The sequence below is a fragment of the Lampetra fluviatilis genome, chromosome 3 (genome assembly GCF_964198595.1).
Source record: "Lampetra fluviatilis chromosome 3, kcLamFluv1.1, whole genome shotgun sequence".
Classification (NCBI taxonomy): domain Eukaryota; kingdom Metazoa; phylum Chordata; class Hyperoartia; order Petromyzontiformes; family Petromyzontidae; genus Lampetra; species Lampetra fluviatilis.
This window is the reverse complement of record NC_136277.1, coordinates 3909489-3934632: the sequence shown is the minus strand read 5'-3', so window position 1 is coordinate 3934632 and position 25144 is coordinate 3909489. Positions and strand designations below refer to the sequence as shown.

Below are 25144 nucleotides of genomic sequence, written 5' to 3'. Positions count from 1 at the left end.
GCCCATGACGTAATTATACGTGACGCCATGTCATGTGCAGTGTAATTTCATGTAATTTAGATAGAAATTCATCAACTGCCATGATCAATCAACAACTGAATGAAGGCTTCCCCAAACCTCTGCCATCCCCAATAGTTCTGCGATGTTCTAATCTACCTAGCACTTGCACACCGCATAATTCTCATCTTTTCCCTTGGCTCCCCACCCAACAGAAATCAAGATAAGGTCACATAAACTAAACACATGGCCACAAATGATAGCTCAATGAAGTGGCTTATCATGTGGAAATTTATAACAGGCAAATACTCTAAACGCATGCTTCTAAATGTGGAGGGAAAAACCGGAGGACCCGGAGAAAAATCCACGCGACTACAGAGAGAACGTGCAAATCCCAATTACAAGGTCGGGATCGAACCCACGCCTCCTATATATAAGGCGTCGCTTACACATTCAGATACGTGGCCTTGTATTGAGTGCTAATTGACCATATTTTAGTGCTAGACTGGCCCCTTCCATTTTTACATTCAAACATAATATACCTGCAATTGGAACACGCATTTGTTTACCTAATAAGTGATTTCTCAGTAACATTGGAGAGCAAGGGCTAAAAAGACACTTAAATAAAACTTGCTTCCTCCCACTCTGCTTGCAAGGTTCAGGAATTTAAAACAGTTGTAATGCCCTTTGATCCCATCGACCATCTGGTTATCCTATTTCTTGAGAGCTTTTCTAATCCTACTGAAATTATAATTGTGCCCAAGGAAATGGATGAAATGTGACTCCATTATTTAGATTTGGCAACCAACTCTCAGAGTATTCAATGGCAAAATCATGGGCTAGTGCTGACAACAGTGAAGGCATCAGGTTTTTTAGGATGCAGATCAAGTTATCCTGATGGATTATATATTATTTATGTATTAAAAGGAGGTACAATCACAAGGCAGTATTATGCAAATACAATTTTGACTTTAAGCAAGCTTATATGTCTGGAGAGAAAAGACATGTGGATGTCGATATTGTGATTACATTCCAGACAATATAGAGCATATATAATTGGCCTTTTTGAGCATTTGAGTGATTGAAAAGTATATTTTAAAGAAAATTTCTTACAAAAATTGTAGACCTATTTTTTTACTTTAATAATGAGCTTTCCAAATACGAAGTTCATAACTGCTTTTGAGAAAGTTCCCGCTTATTATTATTTTTTGCAGGTGGAATAAAGTAAGAATGTTATGGTAGCAAAAGTCTTTGTCCTTCAATAGCAATATGCATAATGAAGTGGATTGTGAGGTCAATAAAAACGCGTGGCCTTGTATTGAGTGCTAATTGACCATATTTTAGTGCTAGACTGACCCCTTCCATTTTTACATTCAAACATAATATACCTGCAATTGGAATGCGCATTTGTTTACCTAATAAGTGATTTCTCAGTAACATTGGACAGCAAGGGCTAAAAAGACACTTAAATAAAACTTGCTTCCTCCCACCCTGCTTGCAAGGTTCAGGAATTTAAAACAGTTGTAATGCCCTTTGATCCCATCAACCATCTGGTTATCCTATTTCTTGAGAGCTTCTCTAATCCTACTGAAATTATAATTGTGCCCAAGAATGCATCACTAAATAGATTATACGCATGATGGTTTTATTGACATCAATCCAACAGTCTACCCATAATGCAATGTGCATTTATTTTGTAATAAGTTTTTGATTATTGAAGAGCTTGTCTGTTACTCAATAGCTACTATTAAGTCACTATTCGTATTCACATTTTCAAAACTGGTTATCAGAAAACTTTTTTAAACCTATTGTTCATTAGGCCCCATGGTATAAAGTGCATTTTCCAACTCTCATGGTTTCTGAAGATTAAATTGGGGAAACAAAGGGTAGATATATTAGGCATGAAAATATAAATCACAGTCATCGTAACATGGGGATGAACTGCCAATGGGAATGAGCTGCAGGAAATGTCAGAAGAACTTAATAGAGAAGGCTTCAAGATTGGGCTCAGGATAGATATGACTATGTCAAGGTCACGTACAACAAGTTGGCTAAATAAATAAAGACATGTCGGAGGGGCAAAACTGGAAACACAGCAGAATGTGTTCCTAGGACAGCTAGTGAAGGTAGGTTTTAGGCGACTATTTAATACATTTTTCTGGTTTTCAATAGGGTGAGTAGCTGATAGCAACACATCTTTATCCTAAAATTGTATTCATATTGGATTGTGTTTGTGAGATTTATGAGTCCCGCACTACAGACAGATGGACAGAGCTGATGGAAAGAAGTGGATGGTGTTCAGGATATTGGTATACCCAACTCTGTGCTATATATGGGGACACCTGTACATATTAAACAGTGTTAGGTGTGGATCAAGCAATTTAAGGAACGTAATTAACTCATCACGTTGCTGAATTAGTTCACTGGATCTTTTAACGGCCACTGAAGCGGAGGGTGTATATTTTTGGATTAATACACCCTCACTAATACCCAGGGCTGCTGCTGGACACGAACCATGAACATCTGCAACAAGCGGTGAACGTGCTATCGAGAGGCTGTGTCACCAACCGCCCATTGTGCACAGGGGTTGCACACGTGATGACGGAGTCCGAATGTGGCTTCACCCTAAAAGTGGATGATGCCTACTCCAGGTCTCTCCTGTGCCTGGGTCTCTGGTCTCCAGATATTTGTTTTTGTATGCACGGATGCCAGGCACAAGAATATTACATTAATTCGAAGTGTCGGCACTATGTTCACATGGGTAATGCTGTAGGGGGGTGGCATCATAGGCAAGATGCAGAGGAAGACATAGATTCTCAAAGAAGTCACTCCCTCAGCAGGACACAAATCCTTTATAATTCCCCTGCGAAATCTCTGTTTAAGCAGAATGTTCACTGGGGATAATCTCACCCGTTTCCTAGAAAAGTGGAAAGCTCCAATTTTGTACAATGGACCAAAAAACTCGCTATGTCCGTCGTCAATAACACTGCGGCCTTCAAAGAATTAAATCTAGAATAGGTGACGTTTTGGGCAGTGGCCTTTCTTCATCGCACAAGAAGAAGGATGCTTTGAAGAAGGGAAATTGCCCAAAACGTCACCTATTATGTGTCCTGTAAGGCAGTGTTATTGATGAATGTGTTGAGTGTTTTTGTTAAATGTGATTGTGCACCAATTTGTACCTTGGGTTGTACCATGTCAACAGCGAGGGGTATGACTCAAAATCTAAGAATATTCTCCAGCTCTTGAGACTTTATATTGGAACCTCACAACTTGCTCTGGATCATATGAGATGATAGGGATTTGGAAATGGAAATGCAACCACTGACATAGGAGTCGCGACAGAGAGTGAAGTTACGTAAGGCTTTCCATAGTGCCACATGCAGAAGAATATTTTCTCGTGATTTTATCAGCCTCGCATATTAACACGTTTCTCATATATTGAAGGTTCAAAACATTACGGTGTCCTTAATAAGGTCGGTGCAAGGGGGAATTGCTTATTATCTTTAGGAGCCAATCATGGAAGAAATTCAAAGCTAGCTTCACTTTGCTCTTGAAATTCACTTAAGAGCTCATGATTTTATCATTGTGGCTCTTTGGTCTCACTAAGCGCTTCATAATAGCACTGCAATGTGATTGTAGTGGCCCTATGTGTAGTGCCGTAGATGGGCCACGCTTATCGGCAGTGGTAGACGATGTCCATCTGCAAGGGTGCCCCGTACCGCCAAGGGGGGGGGCTGCGGGGGATCTACGATCCCACACAACGCCACCCCTCGATGGGCAAAGGGGCATAAATGGGGACCTCCCCAGCCAATCAGGACCAGTCGCAGCTCAAGACCCAAGACCAGCCAGCTTAGGACCCTGGACCCCCTCGCCCCGCTTGTCCTTATAAGGGCTGGGACGCTGTGCGGGCCAGTGGTGGGACTCTGGGACTCCCGGCTCTATGTCCTTGTAAGAGCGAGTTCCGAGGAAGCCAGAGTCTAGACCCGCACCTTGGCTGGGTCGGATCAGGTAGCCTCCCCTAGGGTAATTGTAGCCGGAGGACCCGGGAGCGTAGCCAGAGTAGTGTACCTAGGCTGTGTACCTAGGCTGTGTACCTAGGCTGTGTACCTAGGCTGTGTCCCTAAGCTGTGTCCCTAGGCTGTGTCCCTAGGCTGTGTCCCTAGGCTGTGTCCCTAGGCTGTGTCCCTAGGCTGTGTCCCTAGGCTGTGTACCTAGGCTGTGTAGCTAGGCTGTAACAGAGTATCAGGACTGTTGGAGTGTTGTATCGGAATAAAGAAGTTACCTCTACAAGTGTCTCCGGAACCCATTACATATTTAAAACAGATGTCCATGTATATCTCTTACTGATTGGCCTTTTTGTCATCAGAGTCCAGTCATCAGATCAAAAGTTATTTTAGATCTGGTAAGCATCACATGCCTCAATCTCAGAATCCATTACGCTGATGTGTAGTCTTTTATTGAAGCTTTTCTTCCAGACAAAAAAACTACTTTGAAATTCAGGAAAAGCCCAAACATCTGCATGAGAGGGACTGCCCCTGTCAGAATTCTTCTCATTTTCATAGCCACATGGTAGCATTGGGTGAAATGTTTACATTGGCTTGATTCAAGGTGGAGTCCCTTTAGTAATCTCTCCAGCATCAGTGGGACCCACTAGAGGGGAAAAAAGAGGATTTATAAAGCTGTTTGAATTCTTTTTGTTTTTTGGAACTGCACAATATAGAGATTTGAGCTGAGGTAAAGGAATTAAATATGTTCAAAAGAAGAACATGATCCAGCAAAACATAGAATGCACATTATGAGAACCTGCCAAATGATATTTCATGATTAAGAAGTTATGGACTGAATTGAAATGTGGATGAGAGACTTGTGAAATAGATATGCAGTCTAAATGTCCTCAAATATCAGTTACAAACGCAAACGTCAGTTAAACTCACAAATGTCACTTGCCCATAAAGTAGAGATTTATGAGATTGTTGGCCTATCAATATGCGTGTTGACCAATACTTTGGGGATAAAAAAAGGTGTTTGCAAGAAGCGTGGTAAAAATGTTGATTCAGATCAGTACCAATTAAACAAACAAAAAACACATTTACACCAAATTTGTGGAAATGGATGAAATATGACTCCATTATTTAGATTTGGCAACCAACTCTCAGAGTATTCAATGGCAAAATCATGGGCCAGTGCTGACAACAGTGAATGCATCAGGTTTTTTAGGATGCAGATCAAGTTATCCTGATGGATTATATATTATTTCTGTATTAAAAGGAGGTACAATCACAAGGCAGTATTATGCAAATACAATTTTGACTTTAAGCAAGCTTATATGTCTGGAGAGAAAAGACATGTGGATGTCGATATTGTGATTACATTCCAGACAATATAGAGCATATATAATTGGCCTGTTTGAGCATTTGAGTGATTGAAAAGTATATTTTAAAGAAAATTTATTTAAAAAATTGTAGACCAATTTTTTTACTTTAATAATGAGCTTTCCAAACACGAAGTTGATAACTGCTTTTGAGAAAGTTCCCGCTTATTATTATTTTTGCAGGTGGAATAAAGTAAGAATGTTATGGTAGCAGAAGTCTTTGTCCTTCAATAGCAATATGCATAATGAAGTGGATTGTGAGGTCAATAAACACGCGGGGCCCAGCTCATGGATGGTTCTTTAGCTCTTAATCCACCTCATTTTGGCAGTACTGCAGTAATTTTTGTGGTAAATTGTCCCTATTCCACCTTCTGTATTGGTTGCTGATTCCGCACTGACAGGAGGAGCCCATTGTCATTGCTCCTCATCTTGCGATGGCAGAATGGCTCAAAGTGGGGGTGGGATTAGGGCAGAGCTGGGGCATGGCGAGAGTGATACAATCTTTCTTACCCATTGACAGGTTCATATGCCACTTGCCTCTGCTATGGTGACTGAAAATCGAACTCAGGCTGCTGACCACTGGTTCACTGCTCTGAAAGTATCTATCATGCACAAACAGCCTATAAGGTTCTGCAGAATGCTCTGCATGTATATGTGTGCGCATGTCAAATGTGGGTGTCGCTGTGGTGATGTTAACTACCTCACCTGGTATACAGGAGATACACAGGAGATCGTGAGTTCGATCCCGACCCTGACGCCTGCATATTTGGAGTTTGCATGCTCTCCCCGTGGTCGCATGGATTTTTCTCTGGGTCCTCCAGTTTTTCCCTCCACATTTAGAAACATTCGTTCACAGTATTTGGCTGTTATAAATTTCCACGTGACAAGCCACTTCTTTGAGCTATCATTTGTGGCCAGATCGCTTCTGAAAATAGCGATATAGCTCAGCTGGCCTTACCTGGTAAAATAAAAATACAGTTCGTTTAGTATAACAGCTACAGTATCGGGCATATGTGAGATTGGGAGGTGTGGCATTGACTAAGTAGTCCTCTTCGTTGTGTTGACCTCTTAACCTTTACTTTATAGATGCACACAGAAACACGGGTGTGCAGTTGCCCTTTACTGCTGCGGCTGTAGCTCTGAACCACCTTCACAAGTTGCAGTGGGAGTTGAGCAGTCTGTGAGCCTATCAGAGCACTTTATAGAATGACCTCCACCACATTGGAGACAACTCCAATGTGGTGGAGCCATTGAACCTCGCACGTACCCATATCTTTGCATGTTTTATGTCATTCAAATCGGGCCCTGGATCTCTCGTGCTCTTAATGTGGGCAGGGATTATGTCGTTGCATTACAATTCTGTGGTAGAATGTGCTCTGCTCTCATTTGGGATTGCCTAGCTGCCAATTGTGGAGTGGATTTGTGTCGACCATTCATTTTTCCAGGAATAATGGCACCAGGATGTGCTCATAAATCAGTGTGGGTTTTTTAAAAATAAAATAACCACTGGTAAAACTTTCTGCAAAACCAGAAACTCGAACCCTGCCGTTGTTTGAAGCAATAATCAGCACTGTGGCTATTTTTTTTCAAAATATCCTTGTGAAATGTCTGTTATATCACCTAATAGCGTTACTGGTAATACGTTCAAATGTAAATGAACATTCAATTCGTTATTTTTATTACTGTTGTGTTGTGCCACAGCTGAACAACCAAATGTGCAATCTTGACATGTAAATTGTATTTAATAACAATCCCTCTAATGAGATGTGTATCTGTATGTGTTTGTGGTTTTAAGGCCAAGTATAACAGCAAGGCTTGTACATTTAAAATCCTTGGTAACATTACAGTATTTATCGTTTTGCACTTCCTCTTAAACTAAAGCCAAAAGGTTTCTACTTCCGCGAACAGCTGGGTGATGAATATTTTTGATATTTTCTTGCAGGTATCATGATCCTCAAGACATAACAAGCAATTTCCTGGCGGCCATGTGGCTCATCTCGATCACGTTCCTCACCATCGGCTATGGAGACATGGTGCCACACACCTACTGTGGACGGGGCGTCTGCCTGCTCACGGGCATTATGGTAAACGTGCAAACGAAACACACCCACGGAAGTGCCCCTTGAGGTGAGGTAGCTCAATGGGATCAGAATCTTTCTTTAGACTGGAGGAATCTGATGCGCTACTAAGCTCTGATTAACAGATGATCAGTATGGGGCGGGCCAGCACGTTGCAACAACAAACAATACAAATAGAGAAAAAGGTAAGCAAGTCATTAAGTAAAAATAAGTAATAAATTCATGAAGCCTGGGCAGAGGAGCAAAAACAGCAACAAAACAGTCCAAGACCACACCAAGATAACGCCACATATTAGTAGTCCCTCAATAAAATGGCACATTCACATTGAACTATCGATACACAACCTCCGATTAACACGGTTAGTTACGTACGGTGCGAAATAAGTTCAACGCGCATACATACGTTCACAGCTAAGGATAAAAGTTACAAATCGCATTTCAAAACGTGGATGTATCCAGCGCGAGTATTCTGCTTCAGGATATTTTTTGACAGAAGATAAACAATGTTAAGGGAGGAAACAAGGTTCCAAAATGGTTGGTTCTGCAACAGCAAAGGCTTTGTTACCTCATTTAGACCTCCTTTGCCAGTACCAAAATACAATAATAGGGTTTTTCCCCTTTTCGCGTCCTCTGGTCTAGCACCAATTGAGACGAGGCTCAAAAGAAAGCCGTCTCTGGTACGGACCAATCAGTTTCAAGGACAATGCATCTATTATCAATGTTTTATGCTTGCATTTTGACCACAAGTAGTGTGGTTAATGCAGACATGATTCATGGTAAAAAGGTTTCAGTGTTGTTGCTTTGTTACCTATTAAAACGAACACATTTTGTTTTTTGGCTTTGACAATGGGGATAATGAATTAGCTCAGTACGGTGCAGATTTTTTTTTATATTTCTATATAAGGATTGTATCGATGAACAGGGCCCAATGTAGATTTCTTCTTGCACCAAGTGATGTGAGATTGGATTCTAAGTCCATGGGAGCTCAGCACAATATATGTACAAAGAACAGGAAGGTCGAGGTGAGATTGAGGGTGGAGAGCTGCATTTATGTTCTACTCTCAATGGTTGTTCACCAATTATGTTCACACGAACCTAATTACGGTAGGAACCTCCTGGTTACACCAGCCCACAGGGGATTATTGTGTCCGTCCGTCGTGCAGGGAGGGGCTGGGTGGGGAGTGAGGGGCTGGGTGGGGAGGGGAGGGTGGGGAGGGGCTGGGTGCGGAGGGTGGGGAGGGGCTGGGTGGGGAGGGTGGGGCTGGGTGGGGGGTGGGAGGGGTGGGGCTGGGTGGGGAGGGGCTTGTCACCCCGTGGTGCCCTTATAAAACTCAACGTTTAACCTACTCACGCCGGCTTGTGCCCGCCCTCACAGTCGGGCATATTTGCGGAATACACCACGCCGCCGTTGACCCTGGCCATTGACCGAGCAACCCAACGTTCCTACCAGCTCCCTCTGCAGGAAAGTGTTTGAGAGCTGAGCTTCTGTTAATGCCTCATGATGCATTCAATTTCCAACAAAACGTCGTATTAAAAATGTCCAAGATTTTGCTTGCTTTTTGGCATTTCACTTTTGCTGATGGACCAAATCAATTGGCCTATTTGCCCACATTTGATCATCTTCGTCAGGTGGTGGAAGGTTTTCGTTTGAAATAAATGTCATCACAGGCAGACCCTGGAGAACACTGGCCTACCGACAATGTACCCGCCCTCATCATTTGCTCAGCCAATGAGAGCGACTTACACTGAGCCAATCAGAGCCCACCTCGTGCAATTTGATTAATTATCACGAATTGTAGTCACAAATAAATAAATCGATTTGCTTTGCTCGGTGACAACTCACAAGACGAGGATATAGTCTCAGGCTCCACCTATAAGAAACTTCACGTAAATGTTAACTGAGGGCATCGCTAAGATCACGGAGGCCCTGGAGCTCTTGTACATATGCATGTTGAACTTCTTTTGCACCGTATGTAGCCGACCATGCTCATCGGAGGTGTGGATGATAAGAAACTAAACGCAAAAAAAATATCCGGATTGGGAGCACAGTAGCTCCCCCACCATTGCCTTGTAGGAGTACAGTAGAATTCATTCTTTGGTTCTTTCGGTAAAGTCACGTAGATGTAATGCGAGCGTAAGCGGGGTTTCGCTGCTCGGCTCTGGGCCAATCATACGGCCCAGGGTATTGGGGGCGGGGCCCAGTATGGGGGCGTATGTGAAGGTCCACCGCTCACCTCCGGTCCAATCGGATGCGAGGAGAGCAGGGGCGGAACCTAAGGGCGGAGCCAGCAAGGCGCTATGCGGAGGTCGGGATCTGGAAGGTTCGGTGAAGGGCGTGGTCAGAGAGAGGAGACAGGATCACGTGGTGAAGGGAATATAGGTGGGATCCAGGAAGGGCGCCGGGTCAGTTGGTGGAGTCACGAAGCTGGGCCACGTTGGGTGGCCGGAGGCTATCCGCGCCATCAGCCACGTGGCTGGAGGAGCTTTGAGCACACCGTCGGCCAGCGGTGTGCGGGAGCGGGGGAGCGGTGCGACTGACGGGAGAGCGCGTGCGGGGCACGCTCGAGGAGCAGCCGGTCCACTATCGGGACCAGCGGAGTGGGAGCGTCAACGGGAATAAAGAGAGACGGAGACCAAGCAGTGTGTCGGCGAAGTCCTTTATTACATAGGTATAACAATTAAATAAATCACGACGTTTCGGGCGCAACACAAGCGTCTGTCATCAGGTGGGACAACCACAGCAAGAAACAATTGCTGAAGTGAGCGAGAGGGCTGCCGTGACAATAGGCTATATAGGTAAGAGAAGGGGGAGCCCTCTCGCTCACTACAGCAATTGTTTCTTGCTGTGGTTGTCCCACCTGATGACGGACGCTTGTGTTGCGACCGAAACGTCGTGATTTATTTTATTTTTCTACCTACGTGACTTTACCGAAAGAACCAAAGAGTATGGATCCCTGCAGTCACGAAAACTTCAAATCTAGATAGAATTCACTCGTTAGTACAGTACATAAAACAGGCATATACCTACAGCGGTACATGGAGCACAATATAAACAGCATTATAGTCGCTAATTATAACATGGTTCCAATGGATTTGCGTTCCCGACCGCTTTGTTTTCTACCGATGAGCGATATATAAGATATATGAGGGCTTCGTTGGAGTATAGGTAATAGCCTTAATAATAATACTGTACACATGATAAATGTGTTAAAGCATTTTATAAATAAAAAACAAATACATTTTAATGGTGACATACAAAGCACAATAAGTTATGTACTCACCAGTGCATTCGGTCAGAGCTTGTATAAGATTAACCGCCATCTGCCGTTAACACACATTCCGCGATAATGGGATTGCTCGATCCGTGGATTGCCAGTGAATCGATGCAGTGATTAACCCTCGATGCATCGGTACTCTTGACGTGGTTGTCGGATCAATTATGAAAGAGAGTCGATGCAATAGCTGTTGCCCAGTATCCCATCATCTATCTTTGGCATTTCCCTTGGTTGCTGACCTCTAGGTGCACATTTTATTGCCCGGTAAAGAAATGTGCTGTCCTCTCGTATGATAAATCTTCCAAACCTCATCATAACCTCCGCTTCCTGATTACAGGTGACCCCCGCAACTACGACCTAATTGGTTCTTGGACAGACGGTCGCAAGTCGAGCCGTCGTAAATCGAAGCCTCATTTCCCATTGGCGCAATGTTATACCTTGGGGTTCCGTTCCTGGAAACCCATTACATACCATTAAAATACCAAAATTGACCACGAAAATAAATGAAAATAACCCTAACGAACATTTATTGTAACTTAGCATAACTTTTACAAATATTTATTAAGTAAATATAAAACGCTTACGTTTGAAAATTCGTAAGTACTTTTCTGCATGGGCTGCACTGGCTGAGGCTTCTTAAAATACGAGTCCAATGATGTTTGAACTGAAGACGCCTCCTTCTTTTCATAGTAAAGCTCCCTGTAGCAAGCATAGGCATTCTTCATTGCTCCAAGGACCTTCGAACTGCGTTCGCTCTAGGCGCAGCTGCAGATTGACGGGCTATACTGTACATACGCATACGGTGGAAGAGCAAAGCAGCGCCATCAGGCGACTCGGTGTTGGTGGCAGCCGTTAGGCGGTCGTAGATACGAGTTTTGGTCGTTACTGTGCGGGTCTTACTGTAAGAAAGGTCGCAAGTCGGAGCGTACCTGTATATTGACAATGCTTTCTTGCCACGGTCAATTTTGAACTTCAAGTCACCGTACACGGGCACAAGATCCTACCGTGCATGCACCAGCATTCAGATGTTAGAAGCGTATTTCCTCCCTACTTTAATTCCAGCTTTCTGACCTGTGTGGCAACGCATGCGAGAGCCCTGCCTCAAACACCCATACCTCAATACTAGGGGTACACTAAATATAACTTTTGACTGTTCAGCCCAATTGCAAATGCATTATGTATGTATGTTTAACTCCTTTCACATCGTATGTAGCTAGCCGTGATAATCAGTTTACTGCAAATCCTAATTCGAAGAATAAAAAAAATCCTTTTTCCAATGAAATGGCAAGGCTCTCCATCTCACTGCCTTTGTACTTTTTTTATATCCCCATCTGTCTGTCTCTTTGTGTCTCTGTCAGGTGGTTACATTTTTGGTATGGTGGTCCTGGTGCCACAGATACCAATTGGAAAAGGAATGGTTGGAGTGTATAATACATTAATTGCATTGTAGTATCTTACAGTAGTGTGCGTACAATTAATCAGCAGTACAGGAGTGTGCATTACTTCGTTATTACCATCTTTAACATCAATAATATCCCCACCACCACATTATTACTACTAACTGCCATCATCATCACCATAACTACTATCCTCACCACTATTCTCACTATAGCCACTATAATCATCACACATTTTACACTTGATAAAAAGTAACCAAATAAATGAGTGTGTGGTGTAAGAAATCATATAATCAACAACGGGAGGTCACAATACCTGCTCGTGCTTTGTAAGACACATGCCTGGCTTATTTGTAAACCTTCTTGGTCAGGTGGCGTGCCTCTGAAGTTGAAAACCAAGGATGGGCCCTGATCAGCAGCTTGAGTTTTCAGAGTTGGCCAGACCTACATACATTCTAGGCCACACCCAGGGGCCAGTTAAACTTAGAGGTCACCAGAATAGACTCCAAGAGGCATAGCTGGCCGAGGATTGCCTAGACGGGGGACCTCTTGGGACAGACGGCAGAGTTTATGATGATGATGACGATGATGAAGGCCACATCCCCAGAGCCGCAGTTAAAAAGGAACATGAGGCTTAAGCTGAAGATGAGGTTTTTCCAGTGATTAAAGAGGCAAAGAAGAGGAGCAGTGGATGATGTGGCGAGCCAGAGTGTGCTAATCATGCCTGCCTCGTATATTGCTCGCTATTTGTGTTAAGCTTCGCAGCCCTCGGCTTATAATAAATAACCTTTAATACGCTTATGAACCCATACCCAGTCAGGTCCACAGAGAGCACCTGATCAGGTTAGTTACAGTGTACAGCACTACAGTCAATACATGTACACAGTACAGTCAAGAGACAACATCACATACGTGTCAAGAGAATGGTAAAGGATACTCAACGATGACCTAATAAATAATATAAAGATGCCAATCGGAGTTAACGAGATGATGTAATGGTTGTCCAGTTAAGTCCACCAGCTCAGTTATTACTTCAGAGCACAAATACGTATCGATATAGAATTGTGAAAATAAATGTTGGGCATGTTATTGAGTTAATACTAATGTTGAGAAAACATTAGATTTGTTGACATTTCATTGAAATGGTAATGGTACTACTTGGTGGAGTTTTCTTACACAGTTGCTGAGCACAGGCCAAAACGTTAAGCGGCCAGCAACAAATGGCACTGTCAAAGTTGCAATGGATAAGAATTCACACGTTTCTTGAATTTCGGCGAGGTTATTAGATCGGCGGAAAGAGGAGATGGGAGGGAATCCCAAAGCCAAGCAGGGCGAGGGGAGAAGCAGACAGAAAAGTTTGGTGACCTCCAAATATGGTGTTTGAATACAGTACGGCTAAGACAAAAGTGTGAGTCTGATAGACCAGGTCCTGTAATACACACGGGCAGAGGAACGAATGAATGAAGTTCACAGGAGCACTGACTATAGTAGTAGTGATAGAAGAGTGAGAAGGAGGGGACTGGCCGCTTGTGAGAAAGTGATTGGAGTAAATTAGCGAGTGCTGCTGGATCATTAATCACTCTGACTGCGTTTAATCAAATCAAGTGCAGTGGGGCAGGAACTGGGTGCTCCAGCGCAGAAATAACAACAGTATTCCAAATTTGGCCGAATTTGATCCTCGTTGGGCAGTTGGGAAATGTGTTCTCATACATTTGACCTGCTTCATCATCACCGTGGCTTGTTGTTGAAGTATAGCATTTTGAGAGCGTGAGTGTTTCAGTTTCATTTATTAGGTATAGCCCTGTGAGCCATTCGGCTTTTGAATCGGGTGCAACCGCAACAAACAAAAAACTAAAACATGAACAAGAAAACATCTTAAAGTGACTACGCGCAAACATAAAAATCCAGGAAAAAACATCAAAATATTCCAGAAAAAAGCACCGTACACCAACGTTGTGTGCAAAAACCCCAGTGGGATGCAAGTCAAACAACAACAACCACAAGACAACTTAGATTAAAGTCATCAGTTTAACTCCGTACTACAACAAACAAACATGGCCAAACCAAAAAACTTTTCGAAATCACCAAAATAAAGCCATAAAAGAAATGAGCTGCGCAACTCTGATAGCGAAGCAACTCTTGTCACAAGTCTTGCAGCTGTGTTTGATTCCAAGAGAGATGAGGTTATCCCACTTTTCAATGATTGCCACCAATTGTTCCTCTAGAATAGAAATGGTTACCATTCTTGTAGAAGTATGGAGTTTTCCCATTTTCTTCTGTGTAACAGCACAGATTACAATTTCTATTTGGTTAATTAGATTATAAATATAAGAATTAAAACACGTGATAATTGCAGGTGTTTGCAGTGCGGGGAGTGGAGTTCTCTTAACAAACACACCTGAGCAGTAGCATGTCAGTCACATGCTCTAATATTGGGACATTTGTATAAACACATGCAGTATACAATTGTCAAAACCCTTTCCCAAAATGAACCATTACCTTGAGATTACATGCAGTGATCAGTGTACAAATCAGCACTCATCAAACAACAAACTGCTTTCACCATGGCAGTTTGCAGCAACAGTGGAAGACGTTTTCTGTGGGTCATCTCCATATATATGTAAAAGGCAAAGTTGTGATTATGTGTGTCTGTTCAAAATGTTTAGCGTACTTCCCGGCATGCAACAAACTTGAAATTTGCCATGTGGGTTCTTTCCAGACTGTACACCATGCAAAAATTATAAAAATACACTTAATTTTTTTTTGGGGGGGGGGGGGAGCTCAATAATGGATATATGTTTTGCACGGCCAGTGAGCTGTGACGTCAAATCTGTCATCTGACCCGCGCATGTGGAAGCGTAACGCATTGTAGTGTAGTGGTTAGCACGCCGCGCTACGAACCCGGCGACCCGAGTTCGATTCCCGCTCATGGCCACCACCAGTGACGATTATTTGAACCGCTCCTGGGCCTCCCCTAGGTCGACTCAACCTCAAATGAGTAAGTGGTGTGGTGTGTGAACATCGCCACTGGGGAGACAAAGGCGGCCGGGCGTGGTGAATCCAAGTCCCGGGCGAAGCCGGGTAGTAAAACTAGTATTGGATAAAATAAAGTTATAGACGTAAACGGGGAAAATATTCGTCATCTCAGATTTTCTGACGAGAGTCGTATAATGCGCACAGATTGGCCTTCCAGACTTAGGTGAACCAGTTTTCCCGCCCTCCCTCCTTCGTATTTCTCGTAAATACGCAAAGGGGTTTTCCCGCCTTGTGCATGCATGTGTTGTTCTCTCCAGTTTGTGTGCGTGTGCTGCTACATGTTCACTCTTTGCTTTCAGGGTGCAGGATGCACCGCTCTGGTGGTGGCTGTGGTGGCCCGCAAGCTGGAGCTGACCAAGGCTGAGAAACATGTTCACAATTTCATGATGGACACGCAACTTACAAAGAGGGTACATTTTTTGTAATCGCAAGAGTCGTGAAATCAATTTCATTTTTGATGTATACCGCATGTATAAATATTTATGTTGACCATATTGGTTTTGCCTATGGTTAACTTTTCCCTCTCTCTGTTAAAGTGCAAATCGCATCAGACCAGTCTGTGATCGCTTCCTCTGCTGAATTCCTGTTCTTGTTTTGAACTTGATGTTGAATCGTGGCCAATGTCAAACATCGAGCCCATGAGATAGCTGACTTCAGACAAACTCTTAACCAGAATACTGCAGCTGATGTGGGTTGTGATGTTTTTTTAATGTGGAGACGGATATGGGAAGAAGACATTAACTGCTTATTAGTTTATAATTTATATTAACCACTACGATGGTCATGATAAATTAGAGCTATTTAGGCAGTCTAATGAATTTCACATACCATTGTGCCTAGCCTAACATCAGTGATAATTATGCAAACTGGCCCTGGGTCTCACCTAGGTTGACTCGGCCTTAAGTTATTTACTTGGTGCAGTGTGTAAACATCAGCACTGGGGAGATTTAGGTAGCCCGGTGCGGTGCTGGACACACACCCACTCGGTTTAATGCATGAGGACATTAAAGAAGGAAAAATGGAAGGAAAACGAACATGAGTAAGGCCAAGGATCAGGATGTTTGGAGGAGCTAAATGAAGGGGGCCTTTGTGGAAATGAAGAGGAGGGCAGAGAACAGAGGAGGATGGAGATGGCAGCACTAAATAAAAATCTATATTTTCCACAATATAATTAATAGTATATTCTTGGTGCTTTCGGTAAAGTCACGTAGATAGAAAACAAAAATCTCAATTAAAAGCAGAAAAACCCACGACGTTTCGATCGCAACACAAGCGGTCTTTATCATTTTTTCTCTTCACCTAATGAAGACCTGGTATCTGCCAAAGTCTTTGTACAGACTGATTTTGTGCATGTGGTCAATCACCTCTCTTCAGATCATGGATAGACCTCATTGTTTCTTTTGACACAAAGTCCATAACCATCTTCCTTGAGCACCTTAAAACCCATACAGGTACCTCCAGAACACTTCTCTCATTATTCTGCTCTGTCCTATCATCCCACTCCTATTATATTTTCAAACTTTCAATATCTCCCACTCAAAAATAGCTTTACTATGGTTTACCACAAGGTTGCATCTTCAGCATGTAGATTTTCTCCATCGACCACCACTTGCCAATTTCATCTACGCCTGTAACGATGACCACCGTTTCCATGACAAGGACTCCATTCTTATCTTACTTATCCATTCACCTCACTGTCCGCTCTCGCATCCAACCTTGATGCATTCCAATCTTGGATTGCTTGAAACTTTATTAATTCTCAGTATTTTGAAAACTGATGTTTACATCATTGACAAGAAGTCTGCCAGTAAAGACTCCAACATCAAGCTATGCAAGAAGTTGCCAAAACCTTGGAGTTACTTTTGATACCAAGCTCTCAGAGTTCAATCTAGATTTAAAGTTTTCATAGTTCTCCGACATAAACTTTCAAGACTTCCATCCACACAAGTTATCCCGCATCATTTTGCTGCTGAGACCCTTAACCATGTCTTCATCACATATTCGTCGACTACTGCCACCCTTGCTTTCATGATCTCCCCAACTCCTTCCAACTTCAAATCACATGATCCAAAAATGCATCCAGAAATTAAATAACTTTACCCCAATCCTCGCATTCTTCCACTGGCTCCTACTTGGACTCACCCCTTGCTGCCTTTCACGTCTCATCTCAGTCTCCTCTGACTTGCTCAAGAAACCAAAGCCTATAAAAAAAAAAGCACTCAGTCAAACCCTGCGCAGTGGGAGATTGTCACTTCCGGTCTCTGAACACCCTCGCTCCAGAGGTCTGCTCTGAGAAACCCTTTTAGTCTAAACGCTCTCCCGCCTACCTCTTAACATTGAGGCATTTTAACTGTATGTCACCAATAATGCCTCTCTCTGCTGTATAGTTTCCTACTCTTTATACATACAGCACCTTGATATATTCACATTTAGATGCTCTATATATCCTCACTTTTCTACTTGATGTGACATGACAAACGCAGATGCCGTTTGCTTTATAATCTTCGATTAACATTCCTGGAATCCAATGGGTAATTTTTTTCAGGAACTCAACGCATCATGTATTATTGCATTGATTGTTCCTATACTTATCTGTATAATTGCTGACACGTGCTTAATTCCTACTGACCTGGCATTCGAAAATCAATCTTTCATCATAAGTGACTTTGGCTGGAGTTGAAGCATCGACTCTCATCATCACAAAGACCTCCTGATTTCAGACATCCCACCCATTTGAAAACATTGCGTTGATTCAAAGGTGACACTCTATCCCGCTTCTTCCCACGGAGGAAAACAGCAGCTTTGTGCCCTTCTAATGTGTGTGCGGTTGTGCGAGTGCTCTGCCACCTTTGATCGTGACACATCTGCCATCTAGTGGCAAAATCTAGAGAGAGGGATAGAAATCCCGCACGATTTCAGGGTCATGTGCCATTCACTTGGCTTTTTTTTACAAAATACACAAATATAAGGTATATGTAATTATTTAAAGCCTCTTTATTTATTGAAACACAATCGTATTTGTAAACACTTGATAGTTTATCCATTGGCCCAGTATTAACTTCATTGCCTAGCCTCATGTTTTGTAAAAAAACTCAATTTATTTTGAGTGAAACCCATTGAGCTAAGAAGCCCTCTTTTTCAATGGCGACCCAGCCAAAAGCGGCAAAGCATGTTACATGAGAAGGGAGAGTGGACGGGGGTTGCGTGTCACAACAGCAGGGATATGTACGCACACATCTGAGTGAGGATACTGGAACAGAAAGGAACGTAAACATTGGGCCTAAAAGGGAGTGAAGCAATTAAAGAGTGAGAGAATACGAGACTCAATTATCTATTACAAAGCCGTGTTTATTAAAAACAAATCCAATTCCACAATCCCTGGTAATTATTATTACTTATTTTAACTGTCCATAACACGTCATTAAATACTACAATTAACTTAGCAAATCCACTGTATTTTTACATGGGCTTACTTTGCTATTTCTTCAGTACCCTTTAATATGTTTTCTTTCGTCACATTATACTCTTAATAGCATACAATCATTATTGCTCATAAGAGCTCAGGATACGAATTTACATAGTTTAAAGCAATATATTTTTCACTTTCGACATTGCACTATTTAATCCAATAAATGTGGGTAGTTATAAAGCGTATGAGGAAAATTATTTAAATTATGAATAGCTGATTGTGGAGTAATGAATAGCAACTGTGATTACCGGTGATAAGGGTGTCTAAAACGCCATTATCTGCTTTAAAAAACAAGAACAATCCTGATCGATATTTGTTTTTCTTAACTTAAACCATTTTTGGTTTTGCATGAGGCCAATTGTATGCCAACCTTCTTGTCATTGTCATGAAAGCTACTTTGTGGCCAAACTCAAAAACAAATATTGATCATTGCATTGGCTTCGATAATTACCTACGTTTTAAGATGAGAGCAATCGTGCATAAGCATAAATTCTGTAACTCTTTCTAACATGTTGGTTCTTGGAAGTACAATTTCATTCGCGATCATAATTTTTAATCTGCACAACGAGACGCTATCACACGGCTACGCACTGCATTATGTGAGATGACATCGCATGTAATGAAGTCATTGCCTTGGCTAGTAAGGTGAATTATTTTAGTGCTGATTTTATCGCCATACTTTTGAGTAACCCTTTAATAAATGTGGTCGGTTTTCTGTAGGGAAAGTCCCTAATAGCAACACAAGTTTATACTCATATTTCATAAATATTGAATTATTTTTACTACAATTAATGTGGACCCCCCATTACAGAAAGGCAAAGCTAATTCTGGAGATTTTGTTTCAAACGGTATCATTTATTTTTCGAGTTAAAGCTTTCGTGACTGCAACGATTCATATTCTTGGTTCTTTCGGTAAAGTCACGTAGAAGGGAAATAATAAAAATAATAAAAATTCAACATTATAAAATTCTCACGACGTTTTGGCCACAATGCAAGCAGCCGTCCTCGGGTGAAGACAGAGCTTGTCAGAAAGACAGCGTTTGGCAGCGTATTTTAAGCTGGGTGGGAGGAGCAGAGAGCCTTGACAAAGGAGTTTGATAGGTATCATTCATAATGAGCATAGTGATAATGATGCTCTTTCTTCTGTTTTTTTACAGGTGAAAAATGCAGCAGCAAATGTGCTCAGGGAGACTTGGCTTATTTACAAGCACACCAAACTCGTCCGGAAGATTGACCACTCCCGGGTCCGCAAACATCAGCGCAAATTCCTTCAGGCCATTTATCAGTAAGTAACTAACCAGCACTGCATATCATCAAAGAGTAGCCGGTCCAGGGAGAAGTAATGGGATCTGTGTTAACCATTAGTGTGCCACGACAAAGATCCCAGCTATCCACAAAGTCCACAGTCGTTATTTGTAAGCCTCTTCTGTCTGTGATGAATCCAACACCTAAAAAGCTTCATATTTCTTTATGATGCGTTGCCAGAATTCGCTTTAGTTATTTTCATAGTAAAACACCAATTAATTGACAGGAATTACCCGGGTCACTTTTAAAAACGAGACTCTCCTGGTGTCGTTGAGTTCTCACCTGGTTATGAACTAAATAAGCTTGACTTGGATGTATACAGCACTAACAATTAGATATTGTACCACGGCACTAATAATTATTAGAGATAAAGAACTTAGGACCTTGTTTGACCTAATCTAAACCTTAATGCGATAATTGTATGTAGTGCGATGAAACAAAGCACCAATACATTGGAATGTTCTTTTTAAATAAACTAATGAAAGAGGTAGTAACTCAGAGATATTGTTTTAAAAAATTGCATGTGCTTTTTTATTTTCAAATGTGCCTCTTTCTTTTCCAGTAGCCCATGTTTGTGGAATGTCACGCGGGATTTTCGCTTCAGAGACTGATGTTCCCAGCACCGTCTGATGGCATTCCATGAGTACCCGTCTCAAAAGTCATCAGGAAAAAAAATTGCTTGCATGAAATAGTTTTTGCTACATTTTAATAAAGACCATTATATACCAAAGTACTTTTTTTTTAAACTAAATTAATTGACTGAACTAGTTTCATTTTTCTTTCGGTAAAGTCACGTAGAAGGGAAAAACAATAAAATAATAAAAATTTAAAATAAAATTTTCACGACGTTTCATCATCAGGTGTGAAAACCACCTGATCATGAATGCTTGTGTTGCAATCGAAACGTCGTGAGAATGTTATTGTTTTCTTTTTATTATTTTATTTTATAGTTTTTTCCTTCTACGTGACTTTACCGAAAGAACCAAGAATATGAATCCCTACAGTCACGAAAGCTTTAATTCGAAATTTAGTTTCATTTTGTAATTAAAAAAAATAAACTACAGTAGACTTTCTTTAAAAAAACACACACGCACAACACTAAATAAGGTTTCTGCCAGTCTTGGATTCAAGGTCGGGACTCATGAGGCCAAGACTGTTCCTATGATCACTGTTACATTGCTTTTATGGCTTTATTTTGGTGATTTCGAAAACGTTTTTTTGGTTCGGCCATGTTTGTTTGCTGTAGTACGAGTTAGATTGATGGCCTTAATCCAAGTTGTCTTGTGGTTGTTGTTGTTGTTTGACTTGCAGCCCACTGGGATTTTTGCACAGAGCGTTGGTGTACGGTGCTTTTTCTGGAATATTTTGCTGTTTTTTCCTGGATTTTCTGTTTGCGCATAGTCACTTTAAGATGTTTTCTTGTTCATGTTTTTGTCTTTTGTTTGTTGCGGCTGCACCCGATTCAAGAGCCAAATGGCTCAAAGGGCTATACCAAATACATGAAACTGAAACTGAGATCGAGGCCAAAAGCCACAAAGGAGAAGCCGAGGTCAGAGCCTGGAGCCTTTAGGGTGAAACCAGTCAGGGCTGGATCCTCTAGGCTGAGGTCAGTGTCCAGGTTCGGTGTCTCTAAGCCAAGGTCAATAGCAATAACTTGTAAGGCAAGGCCACAGACAAATGGGCAGTTTTACGAATGAGGATAAATATAAATAAGAAATATAATAGTGAAATATGATCAGATCTGAGGGAACTCTGTATTCTCATACTTTTAAATTTAAATATGGTGTTCTAAAATGACAAGATGAGGTCGAAATAAAGTGACAGAAAATATCCTATGTTACCTGTCACAGTGTTTGTCACCTGTGTTTTAATGTCATCTGTTTTTTAACGTTATTGCTGGATGAGGGCCTCCGTACACTGCAGATTGTGGGGGTTATTTGAACAATACATCACCCCGCTGGTCAGTGCGGGTTGGTTAAGGTTGGGAGAATATGCTATGACAGCTGTACTGACAGCAATGGATTTGACTGTACTACTACCCACAACATAACACTGTGGTGCAGCAGCCTATGCCAAACTGTCATGCATTTTATTATTACCCCTCCAATATGAAATGCAGATCAAGAACAGGATGTATGGTACGATAGTTCCGCTGCTGCTGCTGCTGCTGCCAGCGTCTCCTTAGTGTTGTGTGCCTTACAGTCCTTGCGGGACCACTCAAGGCACATGCTTTTGACGGTGATTTTTTTGGGGGGAGAATTTATAATTTCATTTAAATTAAAACATGTCTTGTCTTATCTTACTTTAATGAGTGGTGAACGATGACTGAGTATGATGAATGGGTAGGGAAATTGGGAAAAGGAATAGTATTAGTGATGGGGAATGAAGGAAAGGAGAATGGGGGGGGGGGGAATAAGTGAGTGTTAAGGAAAGAACGAAAATCAGTGAGGCTGATTATTTAACATGTATGAGAAGTTTGTTCCAGTCTAAGGGGGCTAGACATGAGAAAGAACGGCACAGGGAAGAGTGGAAACAGGACAGCTGGGATTGTGAACGGAGAGGACGAGAGGACAAGGTGGGGCTGAAACCCGAAGCTCCAGTGTCAAGTTCCACTCTCAGGAATCCTGTCCAAAGTCACAGAAAACAATGACGTGGTTTAACTTGCAGGGCTGCAGTAGCAGGGTCACAGCAGCAATGGCGAGGTCGCATTCGTAGAACTTGGTCGCAGATGAAGTTACAATGTCCCAATAGCTTTAGGTATCGAGACACTGACCAGGTGATGCTTTCTAAGAAATGTCAGGGATTACCAGGTTCTGATGTGATGATGCTCAGCAGGCCTCTCCAGGTGCTAACGAGGTAGCGTCCAGGGCACGTGACGAGGTAGCGACTGCTGTGCTTAATGAGGTGATGCACGATGCCTTGCTGAATCACCTCCAAAGTTTATTCTCTATTGCGACTCACCAGGTAGCTCCAAGCAAGAGCGAATGCTGACCGCAGGCCCCAAAGTCTTCACGCGTTGACGTTGGCAGCAGCAATCTCTAAGTTGTTCGCAGGCAAACTCCTGACAGTCACAGTTGCTCCAGGCAGACCTCGGGGTGATCTGCAGCTCGCTCTCCAGGTGGACGCTGGGAAAATGTTTCGAAAGCTGGGAGCAGTACGCTGGAGCCCCGTTCAAGCCACCCGTGTCTCTCCATCTAGACGGCTTGTCCTCAAGATAGATGCCGCCTCGTGGCCTCTTCCCGAAGTTCTCTTTTTTTTCCGGATGATGCCATTCTCATTTCTTTGGTTGGAAGAGTCTCTTCTAGAAATGTGTATGCTATGAGGAAGGCGAAACTTCATATATTAGAGATATTCGTTTCCTTTTAGGCTAGTATTATTGACGAATGTGAGTTTTTCTTCTAAAAAGGGTTTACCAGTGCATTAACTTTAACCTGCCCAGGTATTCTGAGATGTATTTTAGAAACTCGAGAATAATTGCAAAACTCGCAAAGAATTCCCATTAACTTTAACCTGCCCAGGTATTCTGAGATGTATTTTAGAAACTCGAGAATAATTGCAAAACTCGCAAAGATCCTGGAGCAAAAACTGGAAAGGAGACATTAAACGACGGAGTGAAAAATTATCGGAATCAGATTGCTTCACAGAAAAAATATCAGAAATATTGATCATCAAACAAACGCAAAGCAGAGATAACTTGTTTTCTGTCATGGTAAATACATATTTTTCTGCTGTCATAAACAACCTTCGTTTAAGTGCACCTCCTCACCTGTTACCATTTTAAGGGGGTTGTTGAAGGCTTTTGATTAAGACAAGTGATGCAAATACGACTAAAAGTGAGAACATGTTTGATATGATTACTATCTAGGGATCCATACTCTTTGGTTCTTTCGGTAAAGTAACGTAGGTATAAAATAAAATAAATTAAATCACGACGTTTCGGGCGCAACACAAGCGTCCTTCATCAGGTAGGACAACCACAGCAAGAAACAATTGCTGAAGTGGGCAAAAGGGCTGCCGTGACAAGAGGCTATGTCGGTAAGAGAGGGGGGGGAGCAAGGGAGGAGAGATAGAGAGGGGGGTGTGGGGTAGGGGAAGTGGAGCGCTGCCTTGATCGTCTTCTAATACCTACGTGACTTTACCGATATGATTACTGCCAGAGAGATGAGGCAATTCGTTGAAGTAATTTGCATGAGATGGACAAATCAAAGCAGGGCTGTGGAGAATCGACAAAGAGTGGGAAGGCTTTCATGAAGCAGTGAATAAATAATGGCTGATGATGGTAATTTGACTTTTAACCCGTGTATTATATATCACATTGCGTCTTGCTACTTTATTTTCATAACATTGAATATGAATGATCACATGAGCATTGGCACAGTGGTTAGTGCTCTGCACACTTAACTAGGAAACTTGAGTTCGGCTTATGGCCACAGCTAACATCATTAGTGAGTAATATCTGAAATGGTCCTGGCCCCTGGATGTCAACCCCTACTAACCAGGATGGTAAAGTATGGTCAAACAATTCCCATGACCGACATGGGTGTCTTTCGTCCGGCTATGGATTGACAAAGAGTTGTAAAGTATCTGTTAATGTTATATCATTGTAAAAACATTGTTACATGGTTTAGGACATTATTTCTACTTTTAAGTTATAATAATATCAGTTCTAATATTGCTTCTAATGCCTTCTTTCCTGATGGTGTGAGATGAGTAGTGATTATGTTCAGACTATAGAAAGTAAAGGTGGATGTGTATTTTTTTTTAGGCTGCGGAGTGTAAAGATGGAGCAGAGGAAACTGACAGATCAAGCGAACACACTTGTGGACCTGGCGAAGGTATTCCGCACAAGGCAGTCTATTACAAACCAACTTAATAGTATGTTATATCACGAATTTTCAAGTCAACAGAGCCATGCCATTGTGACTGAAAGTTTGGAGAAAAGGAGAGGATATGGCAAAGTGGGTGCCATATTCTCAGTACGGAGCAGCGACCTGGTGGAGTTCTGGAAATGCGAGAGATTTTCCTCCTCCACAATGTTCACCAGATTGAAGTCCATGGGACTTCCAAAAGATATTCTCTACAATAGCGAGAGAAATTAACCTTTTCCCGATCCGATGACGTCCGTGTACCCACGTGTACGTCATCAAAACGAAACCAGATGAATTTTTTTTTATAACTTTGATCAGTTCTGAGGCTCTCACAAGGCCATGCAGCAG

The 25144-nt window shown here is 42.1% G+C and overlaps 1 protein-coding gene across 3 annotated transcripts in view; it reads left to right on the top strand.

Moving 5' to 3' along the window:
• Nucleotides 1–25144, top strand: part of LOC144951618 (small conductance calcium-activated potassium channel protein 2-like) — a 52231-nt gene that overhangs the window by 21935 nt on the left and 5152 nt on the right. For all 3 annotated transcript variants that reach the window (XM_078881919.1, XM_078881904.1, XM_078881913.1), the window contains 4 exons: nucleotides 7311–7452; nucleotides 15454–15564; nucleotides 19781–19908; nucleotides 24694–24763. In XM_078881919.1, the coding sequence (XP_078738045.1) occupies nucleotides 7311–7452; nucleotides 15454–15564; nucleotides 19781–19908; nucleotides 24694–24763 (451 nt within the window). The remainder of the gene's footprint in view (nucleotides 1–7310; nucleotides 7453–15453; nucleotides 15565–19780; nucleotides 19909–24693; nucleotides 24764–25144) is intronic.